The sequence below is a fragment of the Drosophila albomicans genome, chromosome 3 (genome assembly GCF_009650485.2).
Source record: "Drosophila albomicans strain 15112-1751.03 chromosome 3, ASM965048v2, whole genome shotgun sequence".
NCBI classification, from domain to species: domain Eukaryota; kingdom Metazoa; phylum Arthropoda; class Insecta; order Diptera; family Drosophilidae; genus Drosophila; species Drosophila albomicans.
This window is the reverse complement of record NC_047629.2, coordinates 48,237,726-48,257,704: the sequence shown is the minus strand read 5'-3', so window position 1 is coordinate 48,257,704 and position 19,979 is coordinate 48,237,726. Positions and strand designations below refer to the sequence as shown.

General features: G+C 40.9%; 2 protein-coding genes across 2 annotated transcripts in view; one reads left to right on the top strand and one right to left on the bottom strand.

The window, feature by feature from the left end:
* LOC117571642 (elongation factor-like GTPase 1) overlaps positions 1–19,979 on the top strand; it is a 90,343-nt gene that overhangs the window by 57,042 nt on the left and 13,322 nt on the right. Inside the window, exon 5 of the mRNA XM_034253872.2 lies at positions 19,396–19,580. Within this exon, the coding sequence (XP_034109763.1) occupies positions 19,396–19,580 (185 nt within the window). The remainder of the gene's footprint in view (positions 1–19,395; positions 19,581–19,979) is intronic.
* Positions 2,325–16,074, bottom strand: LOC117571645 (protein giant-lens). The gene is made up of 4 exons (XM_034253880.2): positions 15,048–16,074; positions 3,739–4,325; positions 3,494–3,665; positions 2,325–3,424 (listed from the first exon to the last, which is right to left on the bottom strand). The coding sequence occupies exons 1-4, from the start codon at positions 15,507–15,509 to the stop codon at positions 3,212–3,214; spliced, it is 1,434 nt and encodes a 477-aa protein (XP_034109771.1). The 5' UTR covers positions 15,510–16,074; the 3' UTR covers positions 2,325–3,211.

The window sequence follows — 19,979 nt, the reverse complement described above, 5'->3', positions numbered from 1 at the left end:
TGATCCTGTTTCTAGCAATTATTCATGATTTTCTTTCTACGTCAATATGCTTAGTTTTTTTTTAAGACTACTTTTAGTATCTATATGAACAACGATATTTTATAAAAGTTTATAGATTTATTGACATTTTTTCTCTACTCTTTAATGAGTTAATTTCTTTAGTTTAATCCTTAAAACTTAGAGCAATTACTTTGAACTCTTACAGACAACTTTTACTATTCATATGTACAACAAGTGATCTGTATCAATAAGTACTTTAAAAACCCCTTTACGAAAAGCTGAGAGGTGACTAGAATTGTGCTGAGACTTCTTCTCGTGCCAGATATTGTCAGAGCGAAGTTGTTGTGACTTAACCCAATTTAGGTGGTCCAACAATGAATTATTTTTGTGTTGCGAGCATTTTCCTTGTTAGTGTGCTGCAATTTGGTCTCTGAATGCGCGAAATTTCATTTCCAACTAATAAAAAACGGTTACCCGTTGCGGCGGCTTACATTCAGCCCATGCTATAAATGTCTTATGTCTTATGTCTTGCTGCTGCTGCTGTTGCTTTTGTGCCCATTCTGTCTGCTTGAGAACGTTGAGATGAGGAGTTGTGATAGAGAGAGGGAGAGAGAGAAAAGGAGGGGAGAAGCCACTTGGCTGTATTTTTTGACTCGGCTAAAGACAATCTTTTATGGCATTTCTTCTCACCAATTAGACGCACTTTAAGGGGTCATTAAATGTATATGATTTTATTATTATTAATAATTTCAGTTTATGCATTTTTAAAATCCTATGTGCGAGTGCCAACTAACATCTAATTGCAGAGTCAAACTCGAAAGGCATGGACAAAGCCTCTTTCAATCTAACCAATCTCTAAAGACTCGGTTAACAGTTCTTTTGGGTGTAGATTGTTTGCTGTTGTCGCTGTCAATTTTGTTGTTGGTGTTGTTTACTGATATTGTTGTTGTTGTTGTGGTTGTTGTTGGTATAGTCGAGTTTTTAACGCGTTTAGCTTCCGGTTGAAGTCGTAAAAACAAAAACTGCTCCTCTTTCGACTATGGGCCATGTTAGCGCTCGTTGTTGTTGTTGTTGCTGCGCTTGGTGTTTGGCTTTTACGATTTACTTTTTTTTCGCCACGCTGTGTTTTTACACCTCGTTTTTTACACTTGAACCTTTTTTATATGCTTGTTTCTTGATAATTTTTTTTGTGTCCCTCTTTTTATGTTTTCATTTTTTCAGTTCAGTTTTTTCTTTATTGTTTTTTTTTGCCCGTCGACGCACGTTAATTGAATTTGTGGCATGGTTACGCCCACCCGGCCTCCCCGCCTGATGCTCCAAACCAGAGCAACTCTCCAGTTATTGTCTATTTGCTGTGCCATTTATTTAATTATATCGCCGCTGACTGCCTTTCTAGCCATCTATTTGCTGTTACCTGCTGCCTGCCTGCCTGCCGGCTGCTTGCCATCTACCTGGCCCCCTCTGCGTTCGCTACTCAATAATAATTTGCATTTTTCAGCTGCTTAATCCACAGCTCGTTGTTTTTTTCTTTGCATTTGCTTTTTAGTTTTTAATTGCCAGGAAATAGTCGAGCTTTTTGCTTGAATACCCAGCATACAGACAATAAAGCCCAAGCATGAATTGCATTCAGAAGTGTGTTTGCTTTTTCATTCGTATTTTTCTTTTCAATTTTTTTTTTTTGTTGATTGCTCAATTTCAATTTCTTCATTCTATTTTGCAAGCAACGCCAATCGCAGTCAGTTTCTTTAATTCCATTCAATCTGCAGTTGCAGTTGCTTTAAAATTGAAAATTTAGCAAAGTTTCAAACCGATTTTTGCTAACAGCAAATGTTGCTGCTACTTCAGGCGCAAGTTTTTTGTTGCATACTTTTTGGCTGTCAGCTTAAGTGAAGCTGTTGTGCACTAGTATTTTTATGCATGCATACGTATTTTAATATACACATACTTCAGAGCTTATTTCCTATTTATTATTTATTAAATGTAGAATCTATACAAAATCTGAGTTTGAATTTTATTATAAGAATAAAATTACATATTTATTTTCGAAGACTTTCGCAATACAATACACAAGACGTCACACAAAAATGTAGCATACTTTTGTGAGCTACAAGTGCTGCAAGGAATGAATTATTTAACAATTTCAAAAAATAAATAAAAACGCATTTTTCTGTAGTGTATTTCATTTAATATCTCATATTTAGTTTAAAATTTATTTTTGCTCGTTTAGGCTTTTATACAAAAACTGATTTTTCGATTTATAAAGTAATAGAAAAACACTGCTGGAAATTTCTTCAATAATACTTAAATAGATTAAATTATGGGGGATAAATAAGAGAATTTTACAATTGAAATTACAAATTTTTGCATATGCGATTTAATTCGTTCGTTGAATATGTTTATGATTAATATTAACTTTACATATGTGTATATTTTCATAAAAATATTAAAGCAAGTTATATATTTATATACTCATTTTTGTTATGCTTCGTTCTTAAAAATTGCTGCTGCTGCCGCTGCCTTGCGAAACAGTTTCTAACTGTACAACTTGTTGCTAAATCTGTTTAATTAATGCATTAATAAAAACTAAAAGAGGGCGAGTAAGATAAAAAGAAGCTGCATATTAATTTGGCACGCATGGGAGTTGGATTTGCAGCCGGGGAATTGCTGTCAAAGAAACTGCGTATAATATATACAATTAATAAGTGAGTGAAAAAAGGGAGGAGAAGGAGAAGAGGGGCTATGTTACAGATTTTCAATACGCTCTTTATAAATATTCATTACAAATGATTTGTATAACAAACTGCGCCTTAGAACTAATTAAATAGTTATATTTATGCATATTTTAGATTATCGATTATTTGTTATTACATATTACATATCCGATATATATATATATATATTACGATGTATGACCAAATTTTGGTAGCAACTAAAAACAAAAAACTTCTGCTCAACTTTACACACAGCACACACACACGCACACACACATGTATACATTACACACACATTCACACACACGCATCCCAGTTATAGTTGTAGTTGTAGTTTTAGTTTCAGTTTAATTGTTAACTTGGCGAGACTCAATTGGCTCAGTCGACTTATAAAAGCATATATAGTCCTAGATAAACCTATGTATAGCCCATATCTATATATATATATGTTGTGTGTATATATATTTTGTATATAGTAGATAGTAGTCGGCAAACTCAATTCAATCGTTGGCCATGCAATAGCCAGAATAGGTCTGTATGTTGTCCTCAAGGAAACTCTCGCCCGTTATGACGCCCGACTGCGTGTGATGGCTGGGACAACGATGTCCTTTGGGGCATTGGCACAGCGAGTTGATGTTGACCTCGTCGAGGAACTCCTGACGCTTACGCACCGTGAAGAGCTTGCAGGGCTGCTTGCGCTGGCAGCGTAGACGCTAAGCACAGAAGAAACACACAAGGATTAGTTTCGGGGGTTTACAAAAGGCAAAGAGGCGAAAACTTACAGTCAACGGCGAGCAGGCAAAGAGATAGCGATAGGCTGTGCTATCATTGGCAACGGGTTCGCGCTTCGTCAGATAGGTGACCGAGTTCTTGGGACAGCGACAGTGGACAATCTGCTCGGTGACATTCAATTCCGCTGCCGTAGTCAACGTCCAGGTGTAATCACGAAAGTGCCTGAGGAAGGAACGAAAAAAAAACAGGCAATTAGTAAAGGATTCACTTGCTGACTGAGCACAATCGAACTCACTTGCAAACGGGCAACTTGTGCACCGGCTGACAGAGCTTATAGTGTCGCGTCTTGTCCGCAATCGTGTGTCCATCCTCCACGCCCAGACTGCTCGGACAGCCGCCAATGTAGCTGGTCGCCTCCTTGAGGCCGCGATGTCCCGAATGTCGCATGTGCGTCGAGCCTCGCGGTTGTGGCAAGTGTGGTAACTCGTTGTCCGTCAACTCCTCGTAGCCGGATTGCGGCAATGCTTCGTTGTAGTCGGGGGAACGTTCCAGATAATCGCCCGACTGCAGCTGCAAATCATCTTCGTAGACTGCGCCCAATTTCTGCATCAGTTTCTTCAGATGCAAACTCTCGAATTTCTTGTCCTGAAACTCGCCGAGTAGCAATCGCTTGTGTTGCAACATTTTCTCTTTCTCGAAGTAGTTGCGATACTTTTGTTCGTGTCCGGCATGTGGATGCTCGTGATGATGGAGAATGACGTTGTTGGGCATGCGATTTGATTCCGGACAGCGACATTGTCGCTCAATCCAAGGCGTCTCGTAGAGATCAATCTTAGAGCAGACCGCATTGGGTGCACACACTGGCAAATCCTCTTCCGAGTCCTGCAAGCAAGCAAAGGAAAACAGTTTGTGTTAATGGCATTTTGAGGGAGACATTTGCATAGGCAAGTGGACAAGTCATTGAAATAATTTCATTCATTGGATTTGCTCCAACTTTTCAAGTGGCCATTCACGACAATATTCATAGTATTCAAACGATTTCCCCCCACACACACACACATACACATATTTCGGCTGCATTAGCATTCAGGGGATTCCCGTTGTTTAGCCAAGTTTAACTTGATTAACATTGCCTGCCATATAGGAGAATGTGGCTGATGTTTGAGTGTTTGTTAGAGCATGTTTGTTTGGGGTCCGGACAGATACATTTCATTAATTGAATTCCCAAGGCCTCGAAAGTTGTCACATTCGAGTCGCAGCTTGTTTACTTAATCCTTCGGTCCTTTTTGCACACTGCCACACCATAAAAGCTTATGTTACTAGCTGTCTTTGTTGTCCGTTTGGCTGTTTCATGTTGTTCTCCCTGTTGTTATACCCGGTAGCGATAAAGTAAAAGGGTATATGAATTCTTAAGAGCATAGACTTGTCTGACATCGTGTTTATATTTGTCTTTCCGGCTGTCTGTCTAGACTTTTCTGACATCATGTTTGTATCTGTCTTTCTGTCTGTCCATCAGAATTAACCTCTCGATATAGGTGACTATTAAAGTTAGAGCTAAGAAACTTGTTTATTATATTTCATCTTATTGTACAGATTTGAAATATGATTTAGAATTCGAGTTTTTCTCTGATGCTTCCTCTGTTTTATCAAATTTTTTTTTAATATATGCTGGCAAACTTCTACAAAATTGAGCTTAATAAACTGAAACTCAGCACTAATTATTTTATTCTCATCTTCTAACTAGATTTAAGTTATTGTTGGAATTAAAGCTATTATATTTGATAAAAATGCTCTTTTGTTAGATTAGACAAATCCATTTTAGTTAATGACTTAAAATTAAATTACAAATTGTGAAACTTCTCAAAAATACATTCTACAAATTGAATTTAGATTTATGTGAGCAGAACTTTAACATAGATTAGTTTGATTGTTTTATTTCAATGATTGATACATATGAAATTATGTAAATTTTACTACCCGGTATACTAAAGTCTAGCACATTGTAGTACAGCTTTGGGTCTGTTGTTGTCGTTGGGGGCCATAAACATAAAATCCAACTAGCAACTGCGGACTTTGGTTCTGTTTTCGTTTCGTTTCGTATTCGATTTGCTGCGTTTTTATTATGTGTCGTCTGCTGCTTCAACGCTTGTCATTGTCCTTTCTCATTTGATTTTATTGTATGGCACTCTAGTGACAACAGCAACAACAACAACAACAGTAACAGCGACAACAGCAACTCGCATATGAGCAACATCTTCCACAGGTTTCCAATGAAATTATCGAAAGCAATCAATTTTTTAAGTGGAACTGTTTTCAACTCGTACCTTTTGACATTCACTCCAAGCTTCTCCTTCTCTCTCTTTCTCCCTTTATCTGCCCCTCTCTTTCTACGTTGAGTTGTCGCCTACGTTTTTGTTGGGATCCTTTTCTTGTTGCTGTTGTTGTTGTTGTTGTTGTTGCTGGCCTTTTGTTGGGTTTCGATTTCAATTTGATTTTGTGTGTGTGTGTTTTTCTTCTTCTATTTCTTTCTGATTTGTATTCAAATTATTTTTATAATGAAATCAATAGGCCCGTTTCGTTTCAAGAGTTGCACCTGCCTCGCACCCCGCACCCCGTACTACCTGACCCGAAAAGTCCTTTAGCCCCGGTTCCCTTGTTCCGTGATCCCTGAGCCGCTTTTCGTACCCGAACTCCGATTCGTAACTCTGCTTTGCAGCTATCTACTTAGCGAGTCCGTGACGAACCGGAAGTCCGGAAGTGATTTAGTGCAGACGAGCCGACGGATGTAAATAAATAAGTGCAGCACACACTCTCACACACACGCACACATTAACACTCACACTCCATCTGTGTGTCTTCAAAAGGGATTAGCACTGAAACAGGAAGTAAAGCAAAGCCAAAGCCAAACAGGTTGCATGCCTGACCTTTTACCTTTGCCACTAACTGTCAGTGTGGCTCTCTCTTTCACTCCCTACCTCTCTCTCTGTCTCTCTCTCTCTCTCTCTTTTGACTACTCTCTCTTTCGCTTGCGGAAGCAGTCCGTCGACTTCCTTGTTGTTTTTCAGCAGGCTTCTTCATTTGCCGCTCTTTATTAGTTTTATTTACTTCCGCTCCGCATTTTTACTTCCGCATCGCGCGATTCCCACGCGTTTTTGACCTACTTTTTGTCCTTGTTTTTGTGTTTTTGCCCCTTGGCAGCTGCACCTGCCCCCGCTTCAGCTGCATACTACGAACTACGCGAGTTCCTGTTGTTCTCGCTGCGAACCTTAACCCTTTGTTGACAGATTTCAAACATTTTTCCATATTACGCTCCTCCCCACCACTCTACTCAGATTATTAGGATTCCTATGGATTCGGTGCGGGGATCGCGCGTTGACGCACTTGTGAGTGAAACCTTTGTCGTGCTGGCTGGCAGGATATGCTTATGTAAGGAGCCTCTGCCTCCTTCAGACTACTGCGTTCCTTCGTTCCTGCTGTAAGCAGCGTGGGAAATGCTTTGAAATACGAGTAGCTCCCCCCCGCAAAAAAATCCGCTTTGTTTTTACTGGACTTATGCTGTGCCACTTGAGAGAGAAGCAGTGGGGAGGAAGCGCATTTTACATATTGATAGGCAAATGTGTGTTGGAAGGTGGCTGTCAAAGGACTCTGCCACAGATAAACAACACATAACAGAACAAAGCTAGAGGGAAAGGGAAGTTCCCGCAAGAAAGTTTATGCCAAGACAGTAAAAGTTGCTGCTGAAAGCAAACAAAATAGCGACAGAGATAGCGACCGAGAGAGATAGAGAGAGAGAGACACAAAACTCACACCGGATTTCCGGTTTAACGCGTCAAAGTCTCAGTGGACAAGAGAGTAGGGAGAGGATAGGAGGGGAGAGATGGGAGCTCCCTCTAACCCAGCTTGCCACGACGACACTTTATAATTTGCTGTGCAGCACGCGCGCCACGTCACGACGCCACCAACAATTAGCCTCGTGTGTCAAAGTGCAGAGGTGCCAAAAGGGGAGCGAAGAGCATGAGGTGGAGCATGAGGAAGCAGCGGAAGCTGAGACAATACGCGTAGCGCTTGCAACGTGATGCGGCAAGCAGTGTGCAACTTTTGAATGACTTTACAAACAGCGTTGGGTGATTGAATTGGATTGCAATGAGTGAACAAGAGGAGGCGAAGAGTGAAGTAGAGAGGCGACTTTAAGAGCTGTCAAAGGGTTTTACGCACGCTCATTTAATTGAATCGAATTAACCCCCAAGAACCCCACAACACAAAACACAAAAAGCTGTAGCTGTAGCTATAGTTGCCGCCTCGTCATGCCTCATGTGGCTGGGGGCATGCTTGGAATGTTGCAAGCACCGGAAGCGTCTTGCCTCAAGATGCGACAATGACGCGCACAATTAGGGACTGGGGAAGGGGAAGTTGAGAGAGAGGAGTACGGTCACATTGCTGGCATGCCAATGCAACAAACAGTTGGGCTCAGTCCACTCATTAGCCCAATGGGGGAAGCCTTTGATTGTCGCCAGCAAAAGCGAACGTAATTCGAGCCAAAAGGTCCAAGCAGGGAAGAGGGGGGAGAATGGTGGAAGAGGGATTGCTTCGAACTAAAACTGGCTGACTGCACCTGCCGCTATCAATAACCCAAAACGCTTGACATGACGTGCGCAAAACTCGGCAACAAAAGGACGCGCCACAAAAGAACGCACACACACACATACATCCATGTGTGTGTGTGTTGCCAATCAGTGACATAAATTTGTGAATGCCGGAAGATGCCTTGCTTAAGAATGCCAGGGTCGATGGTTCGCTGGTGTTTGGTTCCCATGAGGGCGTTGACGCACAAAGAGACGCACACGATCGAGAGACGTTGCACACAGCCGAAAGGGAGGATGCTGCACATGCGCCGCTGCCGCCGATGTTGCTGCTGCTGGGACCGTTAGGCAGCCGCCTGGCACAAGTGTCTAACAGCAGCAGCAGCAGCAGGTAGTTGCAACAAATCTTCCTTCTTCTTCTGCTGTTATCTTTTGTCTGTGCGTTAATGATTTTTCTATACATTTCCTTTTGCTGCAACTGCAACTGCCGCAGTTGCTGTTGGTGTTGCTGTTGTTGTTCTTGCCCCATGACGGAGAATTATGCAATCTGGCGTCGTGGAAACATGTGGCCAGATTTCGAGACTGAGTCTCTGGGGCAGCATTTTAGGAAGGCGGAAGTGCTCTTTGGTCACCTCACGCTGTTTACACGAAAATTCAATTAAAATTGAAAATTGTTTTTCAAGCGGAAGTCAACGAGAGAGAGAGAGGGAAAGAGAGAGGGGGAAAGAGAGCAGCTTCTCTGCGGAAGTCACACGGAAGTTGTTTAGGCCAGCGCCAGCAACAACAACTTCCACTTAATCTTCATCCGCCTCGAGCCAAGCTGCTCTCCAAATTGTTCTTCTTCTGCAAGCGTTTTTTCTTCATCTTTTTTTTTGTTTTGTAGAAATTCCAATGAAAACATTAAGACTGGGACGCCATAGAGAGTGTGCCGGAAGTAGAAGCTGATTCAGTGTTTGTTCTCACCCGAGACACACATATTTTGCATAGTCCAACTTTTGACTTTGCAGCTTAAGCTGTAAATGAAGCAGCAGAGTGAAGAGAGAAGAGATGGGAGTAGAGGGGGAGAGCGGGAAGTGGGGCAACTGGCCGTGCCACTTTGGCGCGCCTTAACGGAAACATGCCAACCTCAACAGCAACAACAACAGCAGAGGAAGAAGCAACAACAGCAACGGCAGCAGCATAAAAATTTCATTCATAAAAGTGCAAAAATGCCAAAAGGAAGCAAACCACAGGCAACAACAACAAAAAACGGTCAATTGTTGTTGTCAAAGGGGAGGAGAGTGATCAGTATAAGAGGGGGGGGGGGATTTGAATTGGTTAGGCTGGAACTGGTTTGGTTTGCCTGTCTTGCAGCCAATTGCAGGCAGCAGGCAACAGGCAAGAAGCCAGCAACAAGCTTCAGCATGTTGTTGTTGTCCATTGTTGCCTGGCAGCAGCAGCAGCAGCAACAGCAACACTGGATTTTGCGTAGCTTGTTGATCGTCACAATTAATGAACGTCGTCTACGCACACGGACATCCACTAACCACATCCACATTCACATTCACATTTAGTTGCACATCCACATCCTCAGTCAGCATGTTGCTGCTGCTGCTTCGGTTGCTGTGGCCGCAAAACGGAAAAAAGCAATTCATTCATTCATTCAAAAAGGGGAGACAACAACAACAGCAACAACAACAACAATAAGCTGGCATAGTTGTTGCCTTGTGTAATTGTTGCTTTGGCCAAACCGCAAAATGTTGCTGCTGCTGCCAAGCAACATGTTTACAGTGCAGCAGCAGCAACAGTTGCTCTCAACTGCTGCCTCCTTTTACGCTCAGCTAAATAAATCAATCTTGCTGCTGCTATTGTTGTTGCTCAGCATTTTTATGAATGAAAAGTTGCTGCCGCGACGCGACGATCATTGTTGTTGCTGGCTGGGTGTTGCTGCTGTTGTTTTTCGCAATTTTTAATGAATGACAACGGCAAAACAATTGCGCGTAGCAGCTTGTTGTTGTTTTGTGGCCTTTTTTGGCTGTCTGTTAATTATGCTCAAGTTGCAGTTGCTTGTTGTTGCTGTTGCTGTTGTTCGCTCCATTTGTCGATGATCGCTTGTTGTTTGCTTTAATGAACACATGCGCACTCGTTGTTGTTGTTGTTTTTGTTGTTGCTGCGCGGTTTTTATGAATGAATGAATCAACAACAACAGCAGCAGCGTATTTATAGTTATTTATTTTTGCTGGCGTTGTAAACAATGCGCCTTTGGCACGTAATTAGCACACTTACAGATAGCAGCAGCAACTACACAACAGCAGCAGCAATAGTAGAAGCAACAACCCAAATTGGAGCGTGTCCGTCAATAACTGTAACAAGGTCTTGGCTGAAACGGAAACTCGCCCGGCCAGCGAAATATTTCCGTTCGATTTTTCCCGAATGCGTTTGCGTTTGCGTTTTGTGGCAAGTGGCAACAACAGCAGCAGCCACAGCAGCAGCAACCACAACGAAACTAGACAAAATTGTTGCTGTTGTTGTTTATCACACACAAAATTGTTACAAGTCTAATACTACTATAAAAAAGAGGAACGAACACAAAAAAAAAAAAAAGTTGACTTGGCGCGCGCGCCAGCTCCAAACTTGAGTCGATTGCCTCGAGAAACACGACAACAACAGCAACAACAACAACAACAGCAGCATCAGCAATAGGTGCAACAACAGCAACATCGGCTAAGAAAAAAGTGGGCAAACTAGTTTTTTGGTATCGAGCATCCGTTGGCTCAGGTTGTTGTAGCTTTCAGCCAGTTGTTGTTGCTGTTTGTTTTTTCTCAATGGAAGCTCTCTGAAATTGTGAACTGGAATTTTTTTAGGTGAATAATTGTTGCTGTTGCTGTTGCCGTGGTTGTTGTTGTATTTCGTTTTATGCTAATGCGTTAGACATTATTAAAAGAAATATGTTTTGTTTGTTCATGCGCAAAACACTGAGAGAAACGCCCAGCAAGTTTGTCTTGCTTTCAACTTAAATGTATTCCTTAATGATTTCTCTCAGTGTATGCTGAAGCTTCTGTTCCTGCTGTTGTTGTTGTTGTTGTCTACTCTCTTCGGGGCATTTGTTTTTCTTGTTTTCGCTTTGAATCGCATTGAATAATTTCTAAATTTAGCATAAAATATCATAAATTCTTCTGGCGTGAAAGGAAAGAAAGAGAGAGAGAGGGAGAAAGAAAAAAATAAATATGAATAAAATGCGAATACGAATGCGAAGAAGTTTTTTTTTTTTTTTTGAAGTGGCTCAGCAACTGATCGCTGATAGTGGAAGATCTATGCACACTGTGTGAGAGAGAGAGAGAGAGTATCTAAAGTCTCGAACTCGATGATGACCTTGCTGAGTTACAGCTACACACACACACATACACACACACACACACACAAACACACCCAGTTGAAAAGCAGTTATGATAAAGCTCGTAAATTTTATGACGCGACTTTTATGATGAATGCCTGCGGCTGGCATTAGCATAAAGATGACTAGTGAAGCAGCTCGCCACAAAGGGGTGAGTGACGTGGGGGGTGAGTGCTGGCAAAAATATGTGCCGAAAAACTTTACTTTACTAGACAATTGTATGCATTGTTTTGCTGTGTGTTGGGAGGGTGTGGTGAAGCGATTGATAAACAACTTTTATATTTACTACAGACAAACACTGCGCTCATATTGCGCATACGCAACGTTGTGCGGGATTGGAACTTGGACTGGCGCTCGCCTTAGACAAGAAAAGAAGAAGAAAAAAACTAGCTGAAAAATAAATAAAAATGCCGTTTTCACACCTGGCTGCGTTCCAGCCAGCCAACAATAAAAGCACCCACGTGTCTGGGGCCAGGCCACAAAACGGGGCACAAACAACACGGCGACGAGTGGACAGATGGACGGACAGACAGACAGATTGTAGAGACATGTTTATGCTTGATTTGTTTATGCATTTCTCAGGCGATTGGAATTTCTAGCAGCCTCTCTTTGATATCTCGTTTTTCGGTTTTTGGTTTTCGGTTTTTCGATGCCTGGGCTCTCGTGTCATTCAATGTCTGCCACATGCCACAAGAGCAACCGTTCATAGCCCACAGCAACAGCAACATCAGCTTTGACTGTGACTGCTTTTAGCCATGCCACGCGCATCGTTGCGAGTCTCGCGAGTTGTTTAAGCCAAATATGCGTAGCTGATCTGCTTGTATATGGCTAACAAATCACTGTTGTTGCCGTTGCCGTGCTGTTGTTGTAGTTGTTGATGTGTTATTCGTGTTGTTGTTACCCATTCAAACAACATTTGGACGCTCTGTCGCTTTGCCATTCATTCATAGATTGACTTGCCCAACGAAGCGAAACGTTGACGTCGCTGCCGCAGTCGCTGTTGCTGCCGCTGCTGGCGTCGCAGCTCATCAGCCGTTTACGTTTTCATTCATTCGGTTTCCACTCTCCATTCCTCTCCTCTCCCATCACATCGCCCTCCTCTTTCTCCTCTCCTCCTGCTGCTCTTCACACAGTTCTTGCTCATTCATCGTGCTTGCTGGCAACGCCATCTGCTGCCAGCTTCGTCGTCATCGTCGTATTTCATTCATGAATTTTCTTTCATTCAGCTTTGCCTGTGCTCCCCATCTCTCTCCCTCCCTCTCTCTCTCTCGCACTTTGCTCGGTTGTTGTTGTTATTGTTGAAAACATTTTTAAATACCGGAACTGAATGTTTAGCGCTTTTAAGCATGGGAACTTTTTGTTTTCTTCTTCAAGAAAAATAAAGAAAAAAAGTTTATCTATTCGCTCACACTCCCTCTCTCTCTCTCTCTCTCTCTTTCTTTTGAGCGATTTTATGCGAGCTCTTCCGAAATCCCCGAAAGGAATTTTTGGCTTTTTCTTTGTTTTTGTCTATTTTAGGTGTTGTTCTCTATGCGCCGCCCGGTTTGTTGTTGTTTTTTATGCCTTCACAATTTATTGCAGACATACGGATTGGAAATTTATGGGCCATACTGATGGCTCCACCCCCCCCCCCCCCCCAACTGTTCCTCTCACCACGAAACAAAAACCAACTGAGTCGGCGATCTGTTCATCGCTGACAATTTCAAAATGCTGGGCATATTAGCGGGATTATGTGTGGTCTAATGTGTGTAAATGAGTATGGTAAAAAGGATGGCTGGAGTTGACATTGAATGGGGACTTAAACGATCTATTAAGAATTGATTTTATAGACAGAGAATGGGAGTGAATATTAAAAAGTTGTAAGAGGATTTAATATAGTTGTGGCTGATCGTGATGAATATAGAAATGACTCAGTTAACATTGCTATTTTGATTTAATAGTTTCATTAAGGATTATGGATTTGTATTTTTTATGAATAGCTGATCAACAGATGCGATCCTCTACGGTTAGAAATAATGATATGACAGCAATAATTAAGCAAAAATATAATAGTTATTTAGTGTTTGGTATTTTTGTATTTAGTCTTTTAGTATTTAGTTTAGTGTTTAGTATTTAATATTTAGTATTATAGTATTTACTACTTAGTATTGAGTATTAGTTATTCAACATTTAGTATTTAATATTGAGTGTATTTTAGTATTCAATGTTAAGTATTTGGTATTTTTGAATTTATGGTTTCCTATTTAGTATTTAGTATTTCAGCATTTAAGTATTTAGTATTGAGTATTTTAGAATTTGATACTCAGTATTAAGTATTTACTGTATGATATTTAATATTCAAGAAGCAGTATTTTAGTATTTAATATTTAGTATTTTATTATTAAGCATTTAGTTTTGAGTATTGTATATTAAATAGTTGGTATTTAGTATCTAGTATTGACTATCTAGTATTTGGGGTTTATTATCTGGTATTTTCTTATTTTAATTTTTATGTTATTTTATTTTTATTTCTCTTGATTTGTTGCCCTTATTATATTCAATTCATGTCTGACGTTTGTCATTTTCTTTAAGGTAAATTCATAAGCTTTTTCCTCTATTAACATTTCCAGGGTATAAACGTAGTCAACCTTTAAGCACAGCTTATGCGCATTGTTTCCCTTTAGTTGTTGTTTAGATTGTCAATATTTTCGTTTTGATTGTTGTTGATATTTCACGCCTTGGCCAACTAACAACAAAAACAATATCAATAGCAACAGCAGCTAGGGAGTGTTCGCTACAGTGGACATTGGATAAAACTGATCGCTAACTGAAAACTCTATATTGCTTAGGGGAAAATTTGATTGAATGTTCATTGAGTTGGCTTCGCTGGAAAGATCGTATCGTTTAGTAACTCGCATGGTTTGTGGGGAACTTGGCTTAGTCATGCGGCATACAACATCAACATACAGTTCGTGCCTCATATAAAAACATTGAACTCCCGACCCGCAGCGCTAATTGGTCTATAAGGTATCGTTGACTTTAATTGATCAAATGCGACGACAACGAAGCAACAGCAACAGCAACCACAACAGCAACAATAATGTTTGTCAAATGACATGGAAAACGCTGCGAGACAACAAACAACTTTCATTTTTCATATAAAGCGATTGCTGTTGTTGTTGCTGCTGTTGTTGTGTGGTTGCTGCCGCTGCAGTTGCAATTAAATGTGCCATAAAAAATGAAACAACTGCCCCGTTTTGTGGGTGTCAAGTGTAATGGCTGTTAAGAACGTCAATCTGTTTGTTGTTGTATAGGGCGGCGGCTAAATATAGACAATGCCCATACTTCATACTCGCCGAGATCTCTGTCGATCCAAGTTAAGTTGAAAATCGTGGGCCCAGCCCCAAACTTGAGTGCAAAACCTGATGCTTTTCTTCATGTTGCTGTTGCTGGCGTGGGCATTGCAGCCAGTTACAATATGGCAACAACAACAACAAAAAAAGCAAACAAAGTTGTTGAGCAGGTGTCGCCGCATTATGCAATTGCCGACAAGTTGTTTGCATAGATCAATGCAGCCTCTGCTGCGGCTGCTCTGACTGCCAGCAACAGTTGCCGCTGTAATTAGCTGCGACTTATTTATTAGCTGTTTCGTTTTTTTTTCTTTAGACTTACCCCCACTTGATAGAGTATGCGCAGCTCCTTTGAATGCGCATGCCTGTTGTTGTTGTTGTTGTTGGTGTTGCTGCTGCCGCTTAGGCGATGTTGCTGCTGCAACATTTGGCGCGCTCGCCGTTTCGCTGGTTCCGACTCCTGTTGCTCCTTCTGCTCGCTGGAGATGCTGACAACAGCAACAGTTAGCGGCTTTTCGCTGCTCGTCGTCGTCGTTGTCGTTGTGGTTGCTGTTGTAGCTGTGGCTGCTACTGCTGCTGCTGCTGCTGTTGGTGGCGCACCTGTTGGCAACGTCTCTTTGGCATCGTAGATGGTGTACTCCAGCGTCTTGTGTTTGGCGCTGTCATCGCTGCCGCTGGACGTCGGCGTCAGCTCGTAGACTTCAAGCGGCAGACGCGTGCTTTGCACGCTGCTCGATAGCAGCAGCAACAACAACGGCAGCGATCTCAAGCGTATGCTGGCCATGTTTGTGTGTGTGTGTGTCTTTGGGTGTGTTGCTGCGGCTGTTGTAATTGACACTTTTTGTGGGTTTTGTAAGCTCAGTTGTGGTTGTTGTTGCTGGCAAATCGAAATCGTTGTTGATTGTTTTTCTTTTTATCTTTTTTTTTTCTTTTCTGAGGGGTTGCTAAATTAGCATTGGTCAGCGCTGACTGGCTGCTGGCAGCAATTGCCCGCTTTCAGCTTTGGCCCCTGGCCCACATGCTACGCTACAACGGCAACAACAACTACGAAAACAACTGGAAACTCGCGTTGCACGATTACGTTATATACTCGCAAAGCAGGTTTAAGCACACGATCGCGCGATTACCGATTAACGATCGCAGCAGCGATTATTGATTATCGATTGCACTTTCAACGAGGCAACGCTTCACTTGACTTGCAGTTGTATAATAAATAGTAATAAGTGATTTTCTTTTTCTGATTCGAAACACGCGACTCTTAAAAATTCGTTTAGTTTTGAGTTGTGTGGCATGCGTCTTCGGTCTCGGTTTCGGTTTCGGTCTTTCTTCGTCTTTTTTTCGTCGTCGTCGGCGTCGTCTGCTCAGGGCAACCTCACTTTTCGAACTGATCAAACAGAAAAACGAACGACGGCAACTTCTCAGCGCTGTCATCGTCGCAGTCGCAGTCGCCGTCGCTGCTTGCGCTGACGTTGTTGTCTCTCGCTCTCTTCTGTGTGTGTGTGTATTGAAGTCTTGAATGAACGCACACACACATAGCAACCGACTGCGACTGAAGCAGCGACTGAGACAGCGACTGTGACGTAGACAGCAGCAACAACTACTTGGACTGGTTGAATGAATGAATGAATGTTGTGAGACGACGATGACGACGACGCAGCAGCAGCAGCACAGCATCCATTATGAGAGAGTGTGTGCGTACATATGTATGTGTGTGTGTGTGTGTGATTATCTATGTGTAGCTGCGGCTCGCGTGTTGCGCTCGCCTGTCGCCTGAGGCCTCAAACGACGCGACGCGACGCTGCACGCTGGACATTGGACATGAGGCGCATCCTTTAGCCCGTTTTTGCGCTCAGTGTTTATGTTTGCCTCTTTTTGTTGTTGTTGTTGTCGCTCGTGTTGTTTTTGTGTCATTTTTACTACGACCGGAAACTAATTCCTGCCCAGCGACATTGTTGTTGTTGTCGCTGTTGTTGCTGTGGGTTTCTTTTCGCTGTCGCTTGTTTAATTTCGCGCGCATGCCAAAAAATAAGCAAGAAAAAAACAGCAGCAACAAATATGTATGTGGAAGACACGTCTTCTCGCTCTGAGGCTGAGCTTCAACTTTTGAGTGGCCAGTTCAAGCGAAAAGAGCGCGCGACGTTCTCAAGAAAGCGCGCCAATTTTTTTTTTGTTTTTATACCCGCTACCCATAGGGTAGAAGGGTATTATAACTTTGTGCCGGCAGGAAATGTATGTAACAGGTAGAAGTAGGCATCTCCGACCCTATAAAGTATATATATTCAGCATCAATAGCCGAGACTATCTAGCCATGTCCGTCTGTCTGTCCGTCTGTCCGTATGAACACCTAGATCTCAGAGACTATAAGAGATAGAGCTCTAATTTTTTTCGACAGTATTTATTATGTTTGCACGCAGATCAAGTTTGTTTCAAATTTTTGCCACGCCCACTTCCGCCTCCGCAAATCAAAAAAATTGAAAAACAAACGTAATTTTAAAGCTAGAGCTGCGAATTTTGGTATTTACAATAACAACTATAACTATACAATTTGGTATATTTTTTGTATTTTGGTATATTTTGAAAAAATACCGCAATATTTTGCTTTTATTCAAAATAGGTAGCGGGTATCTCATATTCGAGCACACTCGACTGTAACTTTCTTACTTGTTTTTTTTTTATGGGGACTCGGAGACTTGAAGCCTAGCGATAAGATTTCATTTGGTTTCCATTTTCATTGCCGACTGACTGACCATGGCGAGACATTAACTGGAGCCTTAGTTCTGCGTTGTGCAGTTGCCAACTGACTTTATTCGATTTGCGATTCCGATTCCAATTCCGATTGCCAATTGCTTGAAAGAAATTCCCTTCATTCTTTACATTCCAATGATAACGTAACATAAATATTATATGTCATTGCATGTTGCAACCAATATTCATAATAATCAATGCAGGTAAATGAATTGCGAATATTATTTGATGACAAATTCGTATTATTTGCATTGCATTTCCTACATGACTCTCATTTTAGTTTAGCTTCCAACATTTCATGTTGGTTCTTTTGGAATTTTTTGCTTATGCATAAATTACATTTTCGAAATCCATACAATATTTTGACATATTGTTTTGTTGTTCGTTTTTAATGCTGTTATGTTTATGGATTCATAGAACTTGTCTCATTTGAATATATATATCGTTTAGTATGTGTAAGCTATAAAATATAACTCTCATTCACAAGCGTTATTTAGATGACAGCATTATTAGTTCATCACTTCATTCATTTCCTATTCATTCATTCATTTCATTGATCAGATTGGCCAAAAGTGTTGCCAACATTTCGAATGTTGTCTGACTTCCTGTACATCTAAAGCTCAGCTCTGATTTACAATCTTTTTGTTTTACATACTAATGCTTCCCTTTCATATCAATTTTTATGCAATTGTACGACATATGAGAAACTTTTCCATTCCATTTTGAAATTTATATAGCAAACCCTTTTAGAAAAATCACGACTGTTTTATTTCTTTGCTAACAATTTCATTGCCCATTATATCATTTTATCCAGATTTAAAAAAAAATTGTTTATTTGAATATAATTCAGGATTGTTATATGACAGTAACTGACAGTTAACTTTATGTTAATATAATATTATGTCTGCAGAAGTTGTATGTATAAGGGAGAAGAAGTCATCTCCAACCCCTTAAGGAATATACATTCTTGATCAGCTTCAACAACCGAGACGATATAGCCATGTCTGTCCGTCCGTCTGTTCGTCCGTCCGTATGAACACCTAGATTTCAGAGACTAAATGAGATAGATTTAAAATATGTTTTCGGCAGCACTTGTTATATTTGGCGGAGGTCAAGTTTGTTTAAAATTTTTTGCCACGCCCATTTCCGACCCAGTAAATCGTAAAAATCGAGTAACAAGCGTTAAGCTAGAGTTGCGAATTTTGGTACATATAATAATACCTATAGATTTAATGATTCCTGAAAATTTGGTTGCGGTTAGATAAATTGTAGAAGTTATTCAAGAAATATTTTTGTATGGGCTTTCTTACTACGGATTTTAGTTGTTTTGTCTGACAATCTTGTATATTTTGTTCTCTATGTTTAGAATGCAGTACTATATCAATATACCAAATATAGCCATTGGTATATTTTTAGTATTTTTACGGATTATATTTATATAGATATATTTTAAGAATAATGCTGCGCTGTTTTGCTTTTATTTAAAATATGTAGTATCTCATTGTCGAGCACACTCGACTGCAGCTTTCTTACTTGTTTGTTAATCTGTCTTTTGACGCTGCAGATTTTATTTTAAATTCAGTAGTTTTCAAATTTTTCGCAAGATTGCAAATTCGTTGTTGTTCGTCAATAGTTTACAAATTCTTTTGGTACAAATTCGGTAACAATTTGACTAGAAATTCATCTCATTCGTATATCATATTCCTCTGTTGAACTGTGAATAAAATATTTTGCAAAATACCAAAAATCTTGTATTTGAATTTCTTTGTTATCTTTTTTTTGTATCTTATTAAGGAATTCAATGCCTGCCCAGCGAGGTCAAAAGTTACAGCAATGCCTTTTCAATTGATAAAATTTCAATAAACTGTTTTGCACAGATTTTCAGTCTTATTAATAGCATTTGCTTTTATTTCTCTGTGTTGCAGGTAAAATGTATGCAGTAATTGGACGACGTCATGGCAAAATTCTATCGGGTGACCTGACGCAGGGCAGCGGCAACTTTGCCGTGACCTGTCTGCTGCCGGTCATTGAATCGTTCAACTTTGCGCAGGAGATGCGCAAACAGACATCTGGCCTCGCCTGTCCCCAGCTAATGTTCAGTCATTGGGAGGTAAGTCTGCAATCAACGCAGCTGTTGCTGGTTGCTGGTTGCTGCTGTTGTTGTTGGTGGTGATTTTGGCGCAAGTGCGCCACGCAATCAAAGCTGAACTTATCCCTCTTTGAGAGTTGGCCATATGCCATATGTGTGTGTGCTTTGCTTGCCTCTTCATCTCTCTCCATCTGCGGTCTGTGTTTGGTCAGCTAAAATCTCAGCTTACCTTTGGTTAACTGTTGCTACCTTCTGCTGAAGTCTTATAAGCTAAAACCACAGCAGCAGCAACAGCCAGAGCCATAGCAACAGCAGCAACGATAGCGACAACAGTTGCTCTGAAAGTTATATGGTCCATTTGAGGCTGCAGCTGTGGCAGCAAGCTCTCTTGGCCTGAAATTCAAGTATGTATAGAAGGCG